This window comes from Vigna unguiculata, chromosome 8 (assembly GCF_004118075.2).
Source record: "Vigna unguiculata cultivar IT97K-499-35 chromosome 8, ASM411807v1, whole genome shotgun sequence".
Taxonomy (NCBI): domain Eukaryota; kingdom Viridiplantae; phylum Streptophyta; class Magnoliopsida; order Fabales; family Fabaceae; genus Vigna; species Vigna unguiculata.
Window position 1 is genome coordinate 26,257,831 of NC_040286.1, and position 21,769 is coordinate 26,279,599.

General features: G+C 34.7%; 1 protein-coding gene and 1 pseudogene across 1 annotated transcript; one reads left to right on the plus strand and one right to left on the minus strand.

The window, feature by feature from the left end:
* Positions 1-541: 541 nt before the first annotated feature.
* On the minus strand, positions 542-7,239 carry LOC114193143 (phosphoribosylaminoimidazole-succinocarboxamide synthase, chloroplastic). Its single transcript, XM_028082847.1, has 12 exons — positions 6,829-7,239; positions 6,645-6,746; positions 5,741-5,870; positions 4,872-4,964; positions 4,709-4,797; positions 4,165-4,245; positions 2,416-2,505; positions 2,230-2,319; positions 1,928-1,978; positions 1,800-1,846; positions 1,004-1,061; positions 542-931 (listed from the first exon to the last, which is right to left on the minus strand). Exons 1-12 carry the CDS (start codon positions 7,144-7,146, stop codon positions 872-874), a joined length of 1,209 nt encoding a protein of 402 aa, XP_027938648.1. The 5' UTR covers positions 7,147-7,239; the 3' UTR covers positions 542-871.
* An 8,420-nt stretch (positions 7,240-15,659) lies between these two features.
* LOC114193242 lies at positions 15,660-19,288 on the plus strand (annotated as a pseudogene).
* Positions 19,289-21,769: the final 2,481 nt, after the last annotated feature.

Here is a 21,769-nt window from a genome sequence, read left to right on the forward strand (position 1 = left end):
AACCTGCATATTCACATGCAATGTAAACTTGAAAGCACTCCTTGGTATCCTGCAATTAAACATTTTGGATGGATGTTCAGTCAAGGGGGGCGACATTATGAAAACATTTTGGATGGATGTTCAGTTAAGGGGGACGACATTATGATGCTGTAGCACAAGTTTTGATATTTGTGTATTTTAAATTATGATGAGAATGGTCATTACTTCTACTCTATTCCGTGCCCCATCATTTTGACAATTCTAAATGATGAAAATGCTTGTGACGGGAAACAACATTATTCTATATTCAGTGCACCCTCATTTTGGCCCTTCGGATCGGTGCTAATGGGGATGCAATGATATTCTAAGTGGCTAAACTTTAACGTTACAATCAAAGTTTAAAACTTATTTATCATAAATATGAAAATTACAAGACAGTAACTGAAATTGCCAGGATTTTAACACGTAAGACGGTATAACAGTACATTCAGACCACTGATGCAAACGCACAAGGAACATTTGCTCTGCCTTCCGAAGGCCGAATGAATGCTGAACAACGGTAGAAAAGAAGAGGAAATTTACTTCCCATAGTGTTGTCACGAGGAATATACAAGAGAAAGAATAACACATTGGGTTCTGGTTTCAGAAACAGCTCTTTATTCGTTTCTGTTTTAGAAAAACAAGTAAACTGCAAGGTGTCAAATTTCCGACCACTGTCGTCATGACAAGCTAGAAAGTATTCGAAGAGCATTGAAAATTGTTCTCTCTCTGTTTTAAGTTACTTTAGAAAAATAAAAAATTGTTTGGAGAAGTTCTCCATTAATTTAAGTTTTAATATATATTACAGTAAGAGATTACAACACGAGCTACAATATGGCCCCAAAATCCACGGCTACTTTAAAGATGACAGTGCAGATGCAACATTTCGAGAAATTCGGTCATGAATAGGCTCCTGCAGGAAGAAAAGTGTATTAGTGTCGATTGCATTAAATAATAATTTAAAAAATACATATTTATGAATTACCTCTGTCAATGGCATCTCAAACTTTGAGTTTGTTATAGTCTCGTACAAGAAAATGTATCTGTCCAGCAGAATAGTATGATGCTCATTTAAATGAATGAAATAAAAATAATGTATCCAAATCAAGCACAAGTTGATTTACAGAAGTAGGTATATATACAAACAAGAATGAACATGTCATGAAATTGGGACACTGAAAACTGATGATCACAGTATTCATTTTAATGCATACTGGCGAGTTAGAAAATTTCTTAAAAATAGTAATGTTTTCCTTTTATCAACTAACGCGACATTATGTCGTGTCAAGAGAGGGGATCTGCTATTTAACATTCAAACAAATATAAACCTCTTATAAATTATTTAGAATGAAAAGTTAAAGAAAAACCTTTCATGCAAGTGAAAATAAATAGCATAAAAGCACCAGTTTAAAGCAAGCATCCATATGGGCATCAACTACTAGTATTTTTGGTATCGAAGAGCTTAGGCAGCTTTTAAATGAAGAAAATGAAAGACTTTTTTCCGTTGTGGTTTTATTCATTTCTTTATTATTGAGCGTTCCTTATCTTCCAAATTGGACTTCTTTAATTTGAGAAGAAAAAAAAAAAAAAAAAAAGAGAAAGAGAAAGAGAACAATACACAGCACAATTCTTCCATTTAAATTTGTACATTATCTCACTAGAATTTCTATCACGGTCTTACAAAGAAAAATCAGAGCACAACTACTTCAGGTTCATTTCTAGAATTAAGCTTCAATGCAAAATATATCAAGTGTAAAAGGAACTAGCTCCAGAAGACATACCGCCAGGATAACTCACAAACAAGATCTTCGGGAGCATCGGGAAGGACCTAAATAAAATTCACCCGTGTGCTGTGATGCAATCTTTACAACTTACAAGTTAATCAATAAGCAGTATAAAATGTAAATACCTCATCTTCATATGGGTTGCAGTGACTTTTAAACCACAGCCTCAAGAACTCCTAAAAAACGGATTCTTAAATATTAGGGAATTGGTGACTATCTATATTTCATAAAAAAAGGTTAAACACATTGAAGGCAATGCATCCACTATGCTCATGTTTGGTTCAGCTTATTTTTATTTGAGTGAGCTTGAAAATAAGCAAATATTTTCCTAAAAATAATCTACACCAAACATGCATTAAATCTATACAGTAGAAAGAAAAACAACTCACTTAATGAGGAAAAGTAAAAGTTGATACAGATAAAATACCTTGTCAATATTTTCAGGCTCAAGACCATTTTGAAAGCGCTCCAGGTAAGAATTGGCAATCCAATATCTACTTGAATCAGGAGTATGGACCTGGAATTTGGAAAGAATTTTATCACATTTGTATAATTAATATGTGAGTGCCTTTGAGAGTTCAATAAGTATTATCCATCCGGGATAGCGTTGCACCTCATCAATCAACATAATTGAACCATCATTTGCCTTCCCAAACTCATATTTAGTGTCTACCAATATGAGGCCATGCTCTGAAGCCACTTGCTGCAAAGTCAATCAAATGGAAAAGTGAAACAAAGCAAAGGGAAAAATAATTTAACAGCAGTAAAAATATAGATTGTGCACATAGGATCAAGCCATCAATCAATGGATCAATCACCAATATTCCTAGGGGGAGAACACTAGGCTCCTTTTGCACACAGGATCAAGCAACCAATCAATGGATCAATCACCAATATTCCTAGGGGAGAATACTGGGCTCCTTTGATGAATAGATCTTATAATCAAAATTTGGTCAATAGTCAGTGATGATTTACACATAAATCTCCATCAATTACTGTGGAAAAATGAAATTTGTACGCAAAATATGAGATTGGTAGAAATACAAGGAAGTTGTTTGAGTGGGCTACAGCTCTTGAAGTTGCAGCAAACTGACCACTAAAGCAGCCTTTCTTAGATATTTCGTTGACAAAAATGACTTAATTGATATTAGTGTCGTTGGAATTGTGATGATGACTTCAGTGATTGAGTAATGTATTTACACTTGGTTTGACATCATGATAACATAAAGTTTGAAGCAAGTTGCTCGTACTTATGCAGAGACACATTTCCCATGCTTATACAAAGTTTGAGAACAAAGCCATCTATTTTATAATTAAGGAATGAAGATATGTTCCTAGCTTTTATTTCTTCTCTACTATGCATGGCAAAGACAAATGAGAGAACATGGGAACAGACCAAGCTAACTATTCCAACATGCTGCTAACTAGTGCATACAATATATTCTATAATTTCAAGAATAGTGCATCCAATACCCTGTGTGCTTCCTAAAGATCAAAAAAGGCTTAAGAAAGCACTAGGATAATGGGACTCTCATTTTACCTTTTTACTTCTAAAACTAAAAAAGAACCTCTTCAAAACTATGGTCCTTTAATGTAAGATATGTAACATTAATACACTATGGATCAGAATTTTAGAAAGCAAGGTTGCTATTAACAGAAAAATGTATAAATGATTCCGACCACAGACTTTCACGAGGGCTGGACTCTCCCCCAACAATTGGAACTCTACAATTCACAAGATGTCTGTGCCTCTCAACCTTTTTCCTTGTTTATAGGAAACATGCCATCATTTTCTAATTATTTCAGCTCCCAGCTCCCTAACTAACTAACTATTCCACTAAATATGGGTTAACTTAAATAACCAAATACATGAAAAACAATATAGAAATTAATTTCTACAGAATAAGCAAAAACATCTTGGTATTTGAACCACCCAATATCATAATCAAAGGTGTGACTAACTTGAAAGAACAAATGAGAATATGTACATCATTGAGTATCATGGAACTCTCTTCCAGAGAAGAACAGTTTTTACATTACACATACTGATTCATAAAAGTATACCCTAACTATAGAACAGACGTCGTACAAAATTTAAACCATAATACTTTTTGTCTTTTACTCCTTTTTCAGTTTCAAAATGAGTTGCTGACACATCATCTATCCAATGTAACCCAGATAAAATATAATCTTAGTTATATATATATATATATATCACATTACTTAGAAGTTATTTCTTGTTTTGCACAAAAGAAAAAATGTCAGTTTACAAGTGTGATTTTAGTGGCTACAGTGAGAAGGCACTTCATTGTGTCCTGTATTTCCCAAATTCAAAAATGACTTAGCAACCGTAGCTTATTACCTGTCCATATTCAAACAAGGATAATGCTTTTTCACTCACTGCTTCATAATCAGATCGAGTCATCAGTCCCCTTTCTATAATCTGCAAGGGAAATGCATCAAAAAAGAAAGTAAAATTTGAGATAAAAACACTGTTATCAAAATATAATCATTTTGGTGGAACTCCATCATCACACCTTAGTAACTCCAAGAACAAGAATATTCTATTAATAATCATGAGGATATCCTAGGCTTTTTATTCATGCTTCCTTTTACCAACGTACCAGGTTAGTCCACTACTCCACTGTTTAACAAGAAAATCTACAATCATAATTTGCTCATTTCGTCACTGATCTTGGATGACATTTTCACAGAAATAATCACATAAAAGCTGCAATGTAAAGCAAACTGAAAAGAAACATCATTGATGATTTAACACAAGCATCCTCTTTTATAAGGGGGGCAGGAACTAATTGATAATGCAAGTCAATATTATAACAAGATCATCATTCGCTGTAAACCACACTGAAGAAGCTGGTTGCAAGAAATAAAACTAGGCATCATACCTCATCTGGAGTGACTGGAACATCATGATCTGCAGCTTTGGTTGTAGGAGTGAGTATATTTTCAGACAACTTCTGATTTTTTACCATTCCTGTCATGTTTAATGTCCTATTAAATCTAGGAACAAACATATTTTAAGAATGAAACTCAAATAAGATATCCCACCATCTGGGAGGACATTTCCACAATAGTTCCGAGAACCCTTGTTGTAGACTGTCCATAGAGATGTATCAGTACTTCCAGTTACAAATCCTCTTGCTACAAAGCCAGTAAAATGTGTCAGCAGATGGTTGTTAGAATCCAAACCTTCCATTTTTAAGAGATTTAAATATTTTACAACACATCACAAACACAATAAAATTAAACTTCAAAGGCACAAGACAATATGTGGATGTTCAGCAAAAGCCCAAAATAAATTTAGATAATCATGAACCGGGAACTGTAATCAATGTCTATCAATTACTCAAGAAAACATTATGGATTCTCTTCCAAATTTCAAAATAATAAAACAAAATGCTGCCAAGGATATATCCAGAGTATCTATTATTTTCCCAAGTTACCTTTTATAGCAAAAGTACTCCTCTTCTACATCCTACATTAAAATATATCTCCCTAGCAGAAAAAACATCTGTTTAAGTTACTCCAGTATAATATGCCAATTAATCAACAATCACAGTACCTATCAAAGCATTTAATAATTAACCTGACAAGCCCAACCATCTTTGTTATTTTCACCATTTCTCAGAATAGTATTGGCATTTCCAATAAGAAATTCTATTATGTGAGAGTTCAGTATTTAAGTTCAGACATATCATAAGATAGCTCGGATCCCCACTTGCTCCAATAAAAAAAACTCTCTCATTTATTCTTACATAGGAAATCACATGATATGGTATATTACAAAATAAAATGGAAAAAGAAAAACTGCAATTACATGATAACACTCTTTCACGTTATGGTATCAGAAGCTAAAGGTGATTAATCAAGTCGTCCAATAAGCCAACAGAAATTGTTTGGATTAGCAAATTACTCACCAACAAACTCAACAGGGAAAACTGAGCATTTCTTAGCTATTGTAACATTTTTATCCGGAGCCGATACAACTGCATTAGGAACTATCTGCTTAGTTCTTTCAAACCACCACAAACTTGTTTCATTCAAAACCTGCAATTGGGAGGGAAAATGATCAGGTTATTAAATGCCAAGTGTTCAGTAACCACCACTCCACCAACCAAAAATAATTTTCCAAGCATCCTCTTATTCATCTACAACTTCTACATCAAAACAATTAGTTTAAGGATTCAGATCATCTCCTTTCCCTTAAGTCCACAAAGTGTTATGTTAAGAGCAAAAACAAAAAGAAACACAAATACAAATACCCTGCTCAGATACTGGTTATTCCTCTGATAATGAAAATTGTGCTTTCTTATACATTATCTGCTAAAACGCATGGACACAACACAATACTACACTGGACATGAATATGGCAAACTTAAAAATTTCAAAACTTGACATGCCTATAGCACAACACACGATACACATTTCTAAAATTTAGAGAGAGAAATGCAGTTTGTCTGATTCACTTTTCATCCAAAATCTATAAGTTTTAAGAAAATTATTTCAAAAACAGGTGTTCTAGAAATCAAGAAACAGAATTAGATAAATGTTTTGTCATCCCCTTACATTATTTTCTTCAAATGCTAAGAAGATAAAATTTTAGAAAACAGCAATGTGTTCGAAAGAACAAACAATTTAAGATGAGCTCATAGTACTGAAAAGTTTTCGAAAAAAGTACACTCAAAAGGTCTAATATTTTCAAATTTACCATGAGTGACTGTAGACATAATAAAATCAATAACATTTATCTAATCATTCCGGTATCCTAACTCCTCCAAGAAAAGAATTCGTAACCATTCAAACCCCGAAGTAATCACACACCTGGCCTTTGAAAGGAATGGAAGCAAGAATCCTATCAAACGCACTCTGCCGATCAGTGGTCACCAAAACAAGGTAATCCCCGGCGTCGTAAATATCTCGAACCTTCAAACACATAAAAAAAATTTCTCAATCCAAACGACACATAACAGCGAATAAATAAATAACGGTTTCAAAGATGGCACACTTTGCCGCGGGTTTTGGACACGAGACCGGGAACGGTGTTATGGAGATTAGTTTCGGAGAGGCAGTTAGAGAGTCCGCTCCTTCTGATAACATCAACGACGTCGTTTCTGTGAGGACTGTTCACGAGAGAGTCTCCCAGAGACGGTTGTTGCTGGCCTTCTCTCGGCATCACCGAGGCGCGGATTGCTCGAAATCCGTGCGGTTTGAAAGCGATTTTGGTTACGCGCCCACGCGCCGCCGCAGAAGTGCGATTGATGGGTGATAGAATCTCGGCACCGAAGGTTTTGGGAGGGTTTAACGCAACCGTAAAATCGCCCATTGTTTACTGAAACTGAAGCTGCTTCTCTTACTGTGTTGACTACGGTTGCGTTGCGTTGCGTTTTGCAAAGGGCCAAAAAACAACTTGACTTATGATGCAATTGAATGGTGAAATAAATAAATATGCAATATAGTAATATAATATAGCTAAAGGCAACTAAAATGGACGGCAAAAATTATGAGACAGAAATTAAAAACTAAAACATACAAATCAAAGCAATATAAGAAAATAATAGAACATTATTAAAAAATAATAAAAGGATATGTCATATACGTGTTTTTCTTTCCTAGGAAACAAGGAAAATTAAAAAATTAATCATAATATTAGTATGGATGATTCGGTTAATAGCAAGTTTGTACTGTGATTGATTTAATAAGATAATTTTTTTTTTTAGAAAATAGTTTACAAATATTTCTTTTCAAAATAGTGTGATATATAAGTAATTTTAAAATATAAATTAAAGATAGCATAAAATTTAATTAAAATGAAAAGTTATCATTAAATCTTAATAATAAAAGGCTATATTTTAAAATAATAATATATTAAAAATAAATTTCTCTATATAATATGAAAAATTAAATTAATTAATTATTTTAATTATTTATTTTTTAATATAAGAAATATATAAACAAAATATTTAATTTATATTATTAATTATTTGAATATTTTTATTTTAATTATTCATTTTTTATAATATAATATATTAATAAATAATTATTAAAGTAATTAAAATTACATTATAATTGACTGTATAAATAAAATATAATTACGTAGAGGAATATTTTTGTACCGTCCAGGAATGGCGACCTCAACGTGCTCATCAGGATTCCGACTTGATAAATATTTTTCATAAAACAACGTGTTAGTCATAGGCCGAGGTGACGAGCATTTAGGCCGAGGTGACGAGCACTTGGGCCGAGGTAACGAGCACTTGGGCCGAGGTGGCCAAGGTAACGAGCACTTGGGCCGAGGTGGCCGAGGTAACGAGCACTTGGGCCGAGGTGTCCGAGGTGACGAGCAAATATCACTGGATTTTAGGAATAACCACCCACATGCGAGATTTCAGGAGAGAATAATGGAGAAGTGGGTAGGTTGGCTAGCTAAAGATCTGGCATTAAAATAGCAGTTTAAAGACTGAAGGACTCTATATATACATAAGGGATTAAGGAAAAAAGGGGGGTGAACTCAGGAGTGAGAGAGAAAATTATTGTTCTGGTTTGGCCATCATTCCTAGACCGGAACATTGGCGCCCACCGTGGGGCCCGATAAAACGAGGTCCCAACCACAATAACGTAAAAAAAGCACGATGATAAAGTACTCCACGAAAAGCATCTACGGCGGAGTTGGCAACGTAGAAGAGACGACAGAGGTCTTTTGATTCTCGACAACAAGGGCTTGTGATGATCTCTGATGAGGTTTTAGCGGTGACAGTCTTGACGAAACTAAATGGAGAGGTGAGCTCTAGGCCGACCTCGAGCAAGAAGGGGTTCAACATCAGTCAGCCTAAAATCACCCACACAAGCACGATGCTAGACAGAGAGGTAGGCTCTGGACCGACCTCACTACGAGCAAGTTGAAGCCTCAGTACGCTGAGAGTTGGCCGACCTGACCGACCTCGCTACGAGCGAGTTGAAGCCTCAGTACGCTGAGAGCTCTCCTTGGTCTGACCTCGCTACGAGCGAGTTGAAGCCTCAGTACGCTGAGAGCTCTCCTCGGTCCGAACTCGCTACGAGCGAGTTGAAGCCTCAGTACGCTGAGAGTTGGCCGACCCGACCGACCTCGCTACGAGCGAGTTGAAGCCTCAGTACGCTGAGAGCTCTCCTCGGTCCGACCTCGCTACGAGCGAGTTGAAGCCTCGCTACGCTGAGAGCTCTCCTCGGTCCGACCTCGCTACGAGCGAGTTGAAGCCTCAGTACCCTGAGAGCTGGCCGACCTAACCGACCTCGCTACGAGCGAGTTGAAGCCTCAGTACGCTGAGAGCTCTCCTTGGTCCGACCTCGCTACGAGCGAGTTGAAGCCTCAGTACGCTGAGAGCTGGCCGACCTGACCGACCTCGCCACGAGCGAGTTGATGCCTTAGTACGCTGAGGGCTCTCCTCGATCCGACCTCGCTACGAGCGAGAGAATACCCCAGTACGCTGAGGACTCAACTCGGATCCGACCACGCTACGAGCGAGAGAATACCTCAGTACGCTGAGGACTCAACTTGATCCGACCTCGCTACGAGCGAGAGAATACCTCAGTACGCTGAGAACTCAACTCGGATCTGACCTCGCTATGAGCGAGAGAATACCTCAGTACGCTAAGGACTCAACTTGATCCGACCTCGCTACGAGCGAGAGAATACCTCAGTACGCTGAGGATTCAACTTGATTCGACCTCGCTACGAGCGAGAGAATACCTCAGTATGCTGAGAACTCAACTTAATCATTTTATCTTACTTGTGTCAGTACGCTGAGAACTCAACTTAATCATTTTATTTTACTTGTCTTATGTTGAGGTCTCCCTAAGGCCGACCTCAGCTCGATCATTTTATATATTACTTGTCTTATGTTGAGGTTTCCCTCAGGCCGACCTCAGTTTAATCATTTCTATCTCGAGGTCTCCCTTGGGCCGACCTCAGGTTGATCATCTTACTTGTGTTCTTTTGAGGTTCCTTCAAGCTGACTTCAACTTAATCATTTTACTTATCTTATGTTGAGGTCTCCCTCAGGTCGACCTCATATGGTGAGGTCTCCCTTAGGCCGACCTCAGCTTGATCATTTTACTTATTTTATGTCGAGGTCTCCTTCGGACCGACCTCAGCTTTATCATGTTATATATTTACTTGTCCTATACTAGAATATGTGGACGGCTTATGACAACCTTTCATCCCAGCAAGTTGAGGACTCAATTTTGGAGGACTGTGTACCGTCCAGGGAATGGCCGACCTCAACGTGCTCATCAGGATTCCGACTTGATAAATATTTTTCATAAAACAACGTGTTAGTCATAGGCCGAGGTGACGAGCATTTAGGCCAAGGTGACGAGCACTTGGGCCGAGGTGGCCGAGGTAACGAGCACTTGGGCCGAGGTGGCCGAGGTAACGAGCACTTGGGCCGAGGTGGCCGAGGTAACGAGCACTTGGGCCGAGGTGTCCGAGGTGACGAGCAAATATCACTGGATTTTAGGAATAACCACCCACATGCGAGATTTCAGGAGAGAATAGTGGAGAAGTGGGTAGGTTGGCTAGCTAAAGATCTGGCATTAAAATAGCAGTTTAAAGACTGAAGGACTCTATATATACATAAGGGATTAAGGAAAAAAGGGGGGTGAACTCAGGAGTGAGAGAGAAAATTATTGTTCTGGTTGGCCATCATTCCTAGACCGGAACAATTTTATAATCAATTATCCCACTTTGTAAATTTTCGTATAGCATCAAGGAAAGTTTAGAACTAATTTTTTTCATGTTTTCATTTTCCAACTTTCTATATATTACAAACGTTTGAATATTTCAATAAATCTAAAATCCGTTTTAGGAGTGGGTTTTTTTTTTTCATCTTTGTAATGAAAACTGGCAGTCTCTTACCTCATTTAATTATATATGTTTTTTCATATAAAAAAAAATTGTTGTGCCAATATGTTATTACAATAACAATATGTTGCATAAAGGACAAAATGAAATAATACACATTAGATTCGATTTATATACACAGAAAAGTAATTAGTTTTCAATTAGAAAAGCCATTAGTTAGTTACATGTTTATTGTCATATACACACATCTATTAATATTAAGAAAAGAAAATACTACCAAAATTACTACATTATCCATTTTCTTTTATTGACACGTGTCATAAAAATTAGTTTTTTCGTCATTTTAAAATACTAGTACAAAGGGCCCTGGGTTCGAATCTTACAAAAATAATTTTATTTTTATTTTTTCATTTATTTATGATTTCAACTATAATATTAATTATAAGTAATATTATTATTTGTAATACTTTTATAAGTAAGTATTAGAATTGTTATAAATATTATTTGTAGTGACAGTAGTAAAATTATAACCACTATTAGTATTGTAATAATAATAATTATTATTATTGTTATATGCTACTATTATATATTATTAATATTATTAACAGTATTAGTAGTAAATTTATTACTGTTATTAGTAACAACAATAACCATCTTGAAGAGTTTGATAAACTTTGAGACATGAGAGTCATTCCTCGACACAAACCTTGTTCTTTTTTGTGAGAATCATTTTTTCAAATTGGGTTAGTTAACTTTGTTAGTAGTTAACTAAGTCAAATGTTGGTAGATGACGTGTTTCTATTTTAACATAACACTTTTGCCTTTGTATAGAATTGTCTTCCTACTATTCAAATAAAATGTGACACATCAATCATTCAGTCTAAAATTCCTAGCTTTCTCTAAGGTTCCAATAGAAAGTTGTATCAAGTTTGGTTCTCTAGGACCATGAACAACGTTTTGTGCTTTAGAGATCACACCTGAGTTGCATCCTATAGTGTGCATGCAACATGGCTTCACTACGCATGGGCATGCAGAGTGACTGAAGTGGGAGTGGCTCATTGTTACGTTGTGTTGCTTGTTGTGTGGATACGAAGGATGTTGTGGCAAGAACCAGAGAAAGAATGAGGGATTGTGACCAAAATGGTAATTCTTGATCAAATAAAAGTACGTGAAAGAATTATCCTACACTTATTATAACTACTGGCTAGAGGGTATAGTCATATTCCATAATTGAATCTTCCAATTTTAAAAAAGAAGATCTGGAATCAATGGAGTACACAAGTGAAAATGTTGTTCAAATTCCAAGAAGTGAGTGATGTGGTTGAAAACAGGTGTCAGGCACTTGGTTCAAGTTCTACAGAAGTGCAAAAGGCTATGGTCAAGAAGAAAGATAACAAGGCACTATTTATACTTCATCAATATGTTGACGATGTTCATTTTGAAAAAATTCAGAATGCAACCACTGCTAAGGAAGCTAGGGGACATTTTGGTTCGAAGTCATGAAATTGGAGACAAGATTAAATAGGTGAAGTTACAAATGCTTAGACTTAGTATGAGGTTTTGCAGGTTGAGGACGATGATAGAATAAGTGAGCATTTTAACAAAGTGCTCAAAACCACAAATCAAATGAAGAGCTATGGGGAATCCATTATAAAACGCTTGATTGTTGAGAAAATCATGAGGTCTCTACCACAAAAATTTGATTGCATAGTAATGGCTTCAGAGGAGTTTAAAGATCTTTCAATGATGAAGTTTGAAGAACTTTATAGCTCATTGGATGTACATAAGATGAGATTGGTCGATAGAAATTCCATCAAAATCATAGAACAAACCTTATAGGCATATCATTTTGCAAATGATGAAAGAAATAAGCATAAGAAGTTGAAAGGAAGGAGAATTAAAGAAGGTTGGAAGAATGAAAGTAGGTCTGATTCTTCTAATAGAAAAAAAGGATCATAAGATAATCACAGCAAGAAAGATAAAAGAAATGTGGAGTGTGTTATCAACAACAAAATGGGCCACTAATCCTATTAGTGTCATGCAGAGAAGGGAAAACAAGTGAAACATAAAGATAAGGAAGATTATGTGGCATGGGAAGAATCTGACTCAGAACCACTAATCTTGATTGTGAGCACCACCGTAGAAAATTCTCATACTGAATCATGGTATCTTGATTCAGGATGTTTGAGTCACATGATGTGCCATTAAGAATAGCTGATCAACTTTAATGAAGCAAAGCAAAGAAGAGTGAAGTGAAGTTTGTTGATATTATGAGACAAAATGGATTAAGACTAGTGATTTCAAACATATTGCTTGTCCCAGAAATGAAATGCACCTTGCTCAGTATAGGTCAGTTGGTGCATAAAGGATTCACAATAGTTATGGGAAACTATGACAAAATTGAATTGTTTGATGTCAATAAAAAAATTGATTCTAAGGAGTAAGATTTCCAAGAATAGAACATTTTAGTTAAATATGAGAGTTGTTGATGTTCGGTGCTTGGTTTTTATGGAGACCAATGATGATAGTTAGTTTTGGCACTCAAGGTATGGTAACCTTAATTTAAAGGCTTACAACAACTTGGTACAAAAATTATGGTTTCTGGAACGCCTGTTATCACACTTCCAGAAAGTGTATGTGAAGTTTATTTAGATGGAAAGCAAACCAGAAAGCCATTCTAAGCACACTTGAGCATTAAATCTAAAGATTGCTTAGAAATTGTGCACTCTAATAGATGTAGACTATTTGAGGTTCCAGGTTCCCTCGCTTGCTTGAAGTAGGTACTTCGTTACCATTATGGATGAGTTTAGTAGGATGATATGGTTGTATGTGATAAAATTAAATAGTGATGCATTTAAGACATTCTTGAAATTCAAGGCATATGTAGAAAGGGTGAGTGGAAAGTTGTCAAAGATTCTAAAAACAGATGATGAAGGTGAATTTACCTCTAGTGTTTTTGAACAATACTGTCAAAAAATGGCATTGTGCATGAGATCATTGCACCATATCTCTTAGCTACACCAGCTCTTCTAGGGAAAGGGAATCCCCGGTAAAACCATTAGTGAGGGTTAAAACATTCAAAAACGTTAAAAATAATTCCATTAAAAACAAATTATTTATAGTGAATGTTCTTACCTTTCTTCTTGTTATTTCCCTTTTATATTAGTTGTAATTTTTCTTTATTATAGAGGGCACCTGTTTACCTACATTGCCATTTTATGAGTTTTAAAATTTTTGGTCAGGTGTGAAAAATTATTGTTGATATGATATTTCTTTAATCAAGGACTATATTTATAGACGATTTTACTTGAGGCATCGAATTAGATAAAAACTCTACGGATTATGGGTCACATATTGAAGATTTCTAGTGAAACTACCATATATATTTGTTTTGTACATTGAGTTTTTAATATTTCTTTACTTAGCTTGATATGATAAATCAATTTAAAAAATAAAATAAAATAAATCTATTTAATTCATTACTGACAATATATAATTACATAATTAATGTTGTTCTTTGATATTATAGACTTAATTTCTTAATAGAAAAAAATTCTATAGAAACTAAAAACCAAAACAAAAGTTATTTAGAGACTAAAAGAAAAATAAACAAATTTTAGAGATAAGAAAAATATATTAAGAGTTAAAAAGTAGTTATATCTTAATAGTTATCTTTACGTTTATTGGTTAATATTGACTGATTATCTTATTTTCAATCATTTACATTAATTAATCACTATTTTAATCATACATTAATTTTGACTTATCTTTTTATGCTGGCAGCAAATAGTAAATGTTCATCTTTAATTGCATTTTTTTAATTAGAAAGAAAGTTAATTATCAGCATAAAAGATTCTATTATTTTATTTTATGATCACCATAATTAGGAAAGTGGACATTAAATTATCTCCATATGAGATTAATATTTGATTAAGGACTAATTGATACTTTTAAGGTCTTTGTCCCTTCCTAATCCTCCAGGGAATCAAGCCCAAATCTTTCTAAACAAATTCAATGCATTATCAACTAAATCACACTTATTAAGTTTTCTTATAGACTTTGAATAATCTAATAAAGTATTTTATGCAATAACATTTTTCTATTTAAAGTGGGAAAGTTGGGAGGCTTATTGTTTCCGTAGATATTTTTGCGGATATCATTCATAGTTTCTAAACCGAATCGTAACAAAAACCGAAAAATGCCACATAAAAATGGAAATTCATGCAGTTGTTTCCATAACTAAGGAGACTTTTATTCATTTTAAAATTTGAATCATGATCAGATCCTTTAAAAAGTATTATTTTTAGATACAATAAAATCAACGTGATAATTAAAGTAATCGTACTCATAAATAATTTGTCAAAGATAATATCTAAATGGAGATCACAATGAAAACAAGATTATATGCAGACAACAAACATGTAGAAACTAGTACAACTTTTTCTACAATTCAACAAATTTTTATTAATTTTTAAATACTAATTGAAAACTAAATCTAAAAAATAAACAATCAATTAAATCGTAGAATAAGTTATGGATTATATGAACCATTAAGAAAACATAATCGTAATTTTAACTCTAATATAGACCAGGAAACGACTTTCGCCGTTAAGGATGTCTTGTGTTGGAATCAGTGGATTGCATGTCATAGCGACCAATCCAACTTCTTATTGCTTAAAACGGGTCTATTGAAGTTGACTGGGCTTGATTTGGGTCATTAAATCAGCAGAGGGCCCAATTGGACAAACAGATGGGGCCCATCTGTTAAACCACGTGTCAATAATTTTTTCGGTTGGTTTATCCAACAAATAAAATAAACTAAAAGGAAACGCCACGTCACGTAACCTCAATCTTGTCCGCACATCTAAGCCCTCACTTGGGCCGCCAAAATAATCAACCCCCAAAACGAGGCCCTCTCTATATTCTTATTGTGGTATGTTCCACACCATAATATCCCCCAGAATATCTTAAGTATATATATAACCTCTAAGCGAAATGATAGAGCGAGAGTGTCACAGTGAGAAGACTCTTTGACTCGAGAACAAACAAGCACCGTCGTGGTTCTCTTTTCTCGCGTGCCGTACGGTAATCCTAACCGAACTCACTCGCTGCTTCACCTCTTCACTCATTAACCCCAATCTCCGATCCCTTAATTTTAGGGTCTCACACTCGATTTCTGGTTCTCTCACTGTATCTCACCTGATAATCTTTTTTTTTTCTACAGATAGTTTTTTTGACGAGAGACAGGATCGTGCACTATCCGCGAATGCGATCACCGAATGAGATGAAAAAGAAACGAAAAGAAAGCGAGGCCAGTGAGCGGTCGAACTGGCCGGAGGTTTCGAGGTCGCATTACTCGCTGGAGCGTGGTTCGAGGTTTAACAAACGGTGCAGGGAAGACGGCGTGGCCACGGTTCCCACTCGCGGCGCGTCGTCACTTTTGACCGCGGCGCGGGGATTGAAGCGGAAGATAGGGTGCATTGACGATGCCACGCGGATGGGGAGGAGCGTGAGGATCGAGGACGATTACGTCATCGGGGGGAGCACGATCGGGCAGGGGAAGTTCGGGTCGGTGACGGTTTGCCGCGCACGTGCGGGGGGAGTGGAGTACGCGTGCAAGACGCTGAGGAAGGGGGAGGAGACGGTGCACCGCGAGGTGGAGATAATGCAGCACGTGTCGGGGCATCCTGGGGTTGTAACTCTGAAAGCGGTGTATGAGGATGCGGAGTGTTGGCACCTTGTGATGGAGCTGTGCTCCGGGGAAGGTTGGTTGATAAGATGAGGGAGGGGCCGTGTTCGGAACACGTGGCCGCTGGGATACTGAAGGAGGTAATGGTGGTGGTTAAGTATTGTCATGATATGGGCGTGGTGCATAGGGATATTAAGCCTGAGAATGTTCTGATTACTGGAACTGGGAAGATAAAGCTCGCTGATTTTGGCCTCGCCATCCGAATTTGTGAGGGTAAGTTGACACGTGATAGATGTTTGGGTGATCGGTTTGGTTAGATTAGGTTCAATCAAGGTCTTAGAATTTGAGTTGTAGTCAATAGGTTGTGATATGGGTTTGTGATAGTTGGCATTGCAGATAAATGTCGCCGCAACCGTTATTGCGGCTAACGATTGCGAATTTATCGTGATCTTGAAATTATGGGAAATTGCGCAGAGTTGAGGCTGAGACTGTGGTTTTGGTTGCAGATCGGAGTTTTGTGACAGATGTGGTTGTTGCAGATTGCAATTTCTATTCAATCCTTAACTTGTTTGGAAATTGCAAGCATCGACCGCTGCAATTATTGTTGCAGTCTTAGTTAGGGATTTCATGGTGATTCTTGACATTGTAGTAATTGAATGTTGTGGTCAACTATAATTGAGGTGAGGATTGTCTTCTTTGTTTACATATTTTGATCATCTCCACTAGTTCATGTGATATCTCTGTTTCAAGATTTTTACAATGTCTTTGCAACTGCAATCGCAGTAGCATTTTCAACTATTTTCTGCTATATAGGATTTGTGATAAAAACAGTAGCTGTGGCTGTGACCGCAATTTAAAGTCTCCCGTTTAATTGACGGTCCTTGTTGAAATAGATTGAAAATAGTAAATGTTGTCTTAAACTTGTTTGATAGAGGAAAATTCTACCCTGGTTAGTCTGCTGGTAAAATTTCTAGGCGGGTATGCAAGTGTTTTTGACTATGTGATGAAAGTGTGAAGAAATTCTAATGAGCTTTTAACTGAAACAGTTGCTGATGGTGTTCGTTTGACTGGTATTGTTAGTTACAAGAGTAATTGAATTTTGGAATGGATCCTCTCATGTTAAAAAGATGATATTCTTAAGTGTGATGATGTCACCATTGACTGTGTAAAATTTTCACTTTATGTTTCAATATTTTATTTACAAAATTTATATAAGTAGTGAAAATATCGCTGGAGAGAAATCATCCCCACAAAGTGTTGTTTCTGTTGCGACACTAAAATCAAATGCAAGACGTTGTAGAGTCGAACACTAATGATAAAGTACATATTTAGTTTGACATTTGGAGTATCAAATCCACGGACGTGAAAAATATAAGTTATTTATAGTAATTTTAGTTTGGGTGGGGAAATATGTCATGATTTGTAACTTATACAGCGTTTATTGGACTTGTGTTCAAACACACAACGTCATTGATACCTTGCCTAATTGTCTGAAAATTTATATTGCAGGTCAGAATTTGAAAGGTGTGGCTGGGAGCCCTGCATATGTCGCACCAGAAGTGTTGTTGGGTAGCTATTCTGAGAAGGTGGATATATGGAGTTCTGGGGTGCTCCTGCATGCTTTGTTGGTTGGTTTTCTTCCATTTAAAGGCGATTCACAGGAGGCAGTTTTTGAGGAAATAAAAAATTTCAAACTACATTTCCAAACGGGGGTGTGGGAATCGATATCTAAACCTGCTCGAGATCTTGTTGGGAGAATGTTGACTAGGGATGTTTCAGCAAGGATAACAGCAGAAGAAGTACTGAGTAAGTTTATGATAGATATATTATTGAGAGCTTGCCTGCTTTATCTTTTTTCCCTCGACTATGAACATACCAAAGATTTTATTCAATTTGATTTTTTTTTTGTTTAGTCTTGAAATAATTAACATAGATAGTATTTCCTGGTTTTATTGAAACTAAGTTTATTTCTCTTGTAGATTCTTACTAATGAGAGTGGTTTACCTTGTTTTGACAAGCTGAGCTGATCCCTTGAGATATACATTTTGTAAATGCTTGTGTATGGGTCAGTTTTTCTTTTTTTTTCTTGTTTGGAATAACAGTGAGAACCTACTAGTTTTACATAATTTTGTCGTTTTTATTACATGCTGCTGTTTTATGTGGATAACGTCTCTTTTCCCCAATTGCTTTACTTTTAAAAACAAAAAATTAAAGCTGTACTTTTACGGACTGTATTCAGTCTTTCGCACTCGTCGTGTGCATGTTAAATTAACACCGGGTGGTTCATTTTCAGGTCATCCATGGATATTGTTCTATACGGCGCAAACATTGAACACGCTGCCCGTTAAATCAAAATTGAAACCCGAAAATGCTGCTACTTTCCACAAGTTTGTTACTGCACCTGAATCTGGATTTGGAGGAAACAGGATGGATAGTTGTTTCCTAAATGGTTCAAGCTCGTTTTCATCCTCTGAAAGTTGCAATTCAGAATATGATGATGACTGTGAGTGGATTGATGCCCTTACCACTGCGGTTTCACATGTGACGATATCCGAAGCTAAGAGGACCAAGCTGTGGGGTCCTACTGGTCCAATTGATCCACAAGGTTCATCTAACTTGAAGACTAATCTCTGTAAAGCATTCTGACCTACTGACAGAATGACACCGACCGCATGCACCACATTATCGACTGCTTTAGCTGCGGCTTATAATAAACTTAGCCCAACAAATTCTACAGTTGGCAAAAGTGGATTTCATGCTAACATCCCATATAAGGTTGACCGCTGGGTACCAGTTTCTCTGCCTTTTATTTTTGCTGAAAAATCTAATTACATTAATCTTCTTTTGTTCCTTTGTCCATATAACCTACTTGAGTAACACCAGTTGTACAGAACTATTACATATAATGTTAATGTGTGGTTGCATGATTTTACTGTTGCAGGAGAAGAAGGGGTTTCATTCGGATGCAATATGTTATTAATTCACTTAGTGAAAACTTCCAATAAATTTTACTTGGTACTTTAAAGGTGTAGCCTTCATTTTAAAGAATTAAAATTCTAACAGGATAGAATTTCATTGAAGTAATTTGGTAATATCTCAGAAAAAATCTCTAGCATGACTTGATAACTGCACTCTTCTGATGATGAAAACATGCAGTAAAACTTAAACACTGATGCAAAAGGGACCATTAAAAATGGACAGTTAGGACATTGTGGGGAGGTGGAGTTATTACTCCATATTTGGCTGGGTTCTGTTTTTCTCTCCATTTGGTTTGACGGGATGCATTAAATAGGTCCCATAAGCAATACTGAGAAAGAGGGAAAGAGGGAAAGGACTAGGGGAAAACGGGAAAAGCAGTGAAATGTTGTTCCCCTCGATGTCAAAAGAAAAGGACACATTTAATTCATAAGGACAATAATTTAGGGTTGTGTTTTCTTGACTTAAATAAGATTCAAGTTTTTTATGATTGATTTTTATTTTGAATATTTAATATATTTTAATTGTTTACTTAATAAATAAATTAAAGATTTTGATTTAAGCTTTATATTTACTACTTTTTAGGAACTTATATTAAAATTTTATAATTTATTAAGCTTTTAATTTTATAAAATTTGTATACTCAAACAGAAGTAGTCATACATATTTAGAGGTGAGATTTATTGAAGTTATTTTTTTCAATCTTTGAGAAAGCTGGTTGAACATAAAAGGTTTGTGGAACATGATTCCCATACATTTGAATTAGTTGAAATCTTGATCATTGTCAAATTTGAATTAATATGGGATGTAAGTTTAATCAATATTAGGGGAATGTTACCAACATTATTTACCACTCTTTATCATCTTTTACTGGCAAAATTTTATTGAAAATTAGAAATGGAAGAGGTACTCATTCAATTTGTAATTTCTAAGAAGTTTCAATAAACAATAGAGAATATGTTAAGAAAATGATATTTTTCAATTACTTCTTTTCTCCCCATACTTATATTTCCACTTATACTTTAACTAATATATTAAAAAATTATTGGACAAAAAATATACATATTTAAAGATAATCTGAGATATATTTTTTAATATAAATATTCATATATTAACCATGCATATAACCAAATTTCGATAATTTGATTACATCGTAATATTCTTTAATAACTTCTTCCATGAAATGAATACACATTCTATTTTTTATGAAAATTTGATTAAACATTTTTCATTTATTAAAATAAAATAAATATTAATTATGTTTTTTTATCTAAACTAACAAACCCTAAAACTTTTCAATTTATGCATGAAGAAAATACTATACATAAAATTCAACATAAGTGTTAAATTTTAGAGAAAAAGAAATTCTGAGTATTCATTAACTTTTAGGATTATATATATATATATATATATATATATATATATATATATATATATATATATATATATATATATATATATATATATATATAAAGGTAGATTTCTAAGGATTGTTTTGACTAATTGATGTATAAAGTTGTAGATAAGGATATAAAGAAACTCATTTTACTAAACTTTATAATATTTTGACATTATAAAAAATATTTTTATATTTTTTTCTTTATTTAAAAGTGACATTAAATCTTTTCATATAATTTTTTTTTATAAAATTATTAAATTTATCATTTCTACATTATTATATCACAACGAGACACGTTTATCTAAAAAACTTGTTATGAAGACTTTCAGCATAAGGAATCCTCAAATTTGAGATTTTTTTGTTATATTGTTTGTTCTCATTGTAGTTGATAGTTTTTTCTAAAGAGATTTACAAGAGAATATACAATGTTAATGAAAAACAAATTCAGCTCGTATAAATGATTGACACTAATTTCAATTCAAAGCTTTAAGACGATAGGTTTATAGACCTTCAATTTATAAGATGTTCAACATTTTCATTTTTACATAATATGAGACTTAGATTCGCTTAAATTTCCAATAATTTTTAGAATTATTTTACATTATATTTACATTATCTTTATTAAAAGTTCAATTGTTTTAATAAGAGTTCAATGATACTTCACAAACTTTCGTTGATTTTCTTGTTTTTCAACATTTTTCTTTTCAATTAAAATAACTCATTTAACATATAGCCTACCTTCTTTTCAAGTTTTCAATCAATAATTCTTTTTCTTTTTTACATTTCCAAATGAGGATTACACCCTTCTATTCTTTGATGGATTTTATTCCATTTTATCTTGATATTTTTTCCTTACGATTACTTTAAATGGACACTTCTTTTAAACATAAAAATTATCTTGTAGAAATAGAGCATAGAGTCTTAAATCAAATTAACAATCCTCACAATAATACCATTTCAAAAAGTAAATGATGAAATCAAATTCTACCACCACACCTCCTCCTAGACCCATCATGGATAACAATTGTTCCTAAAGAGAATGTTAT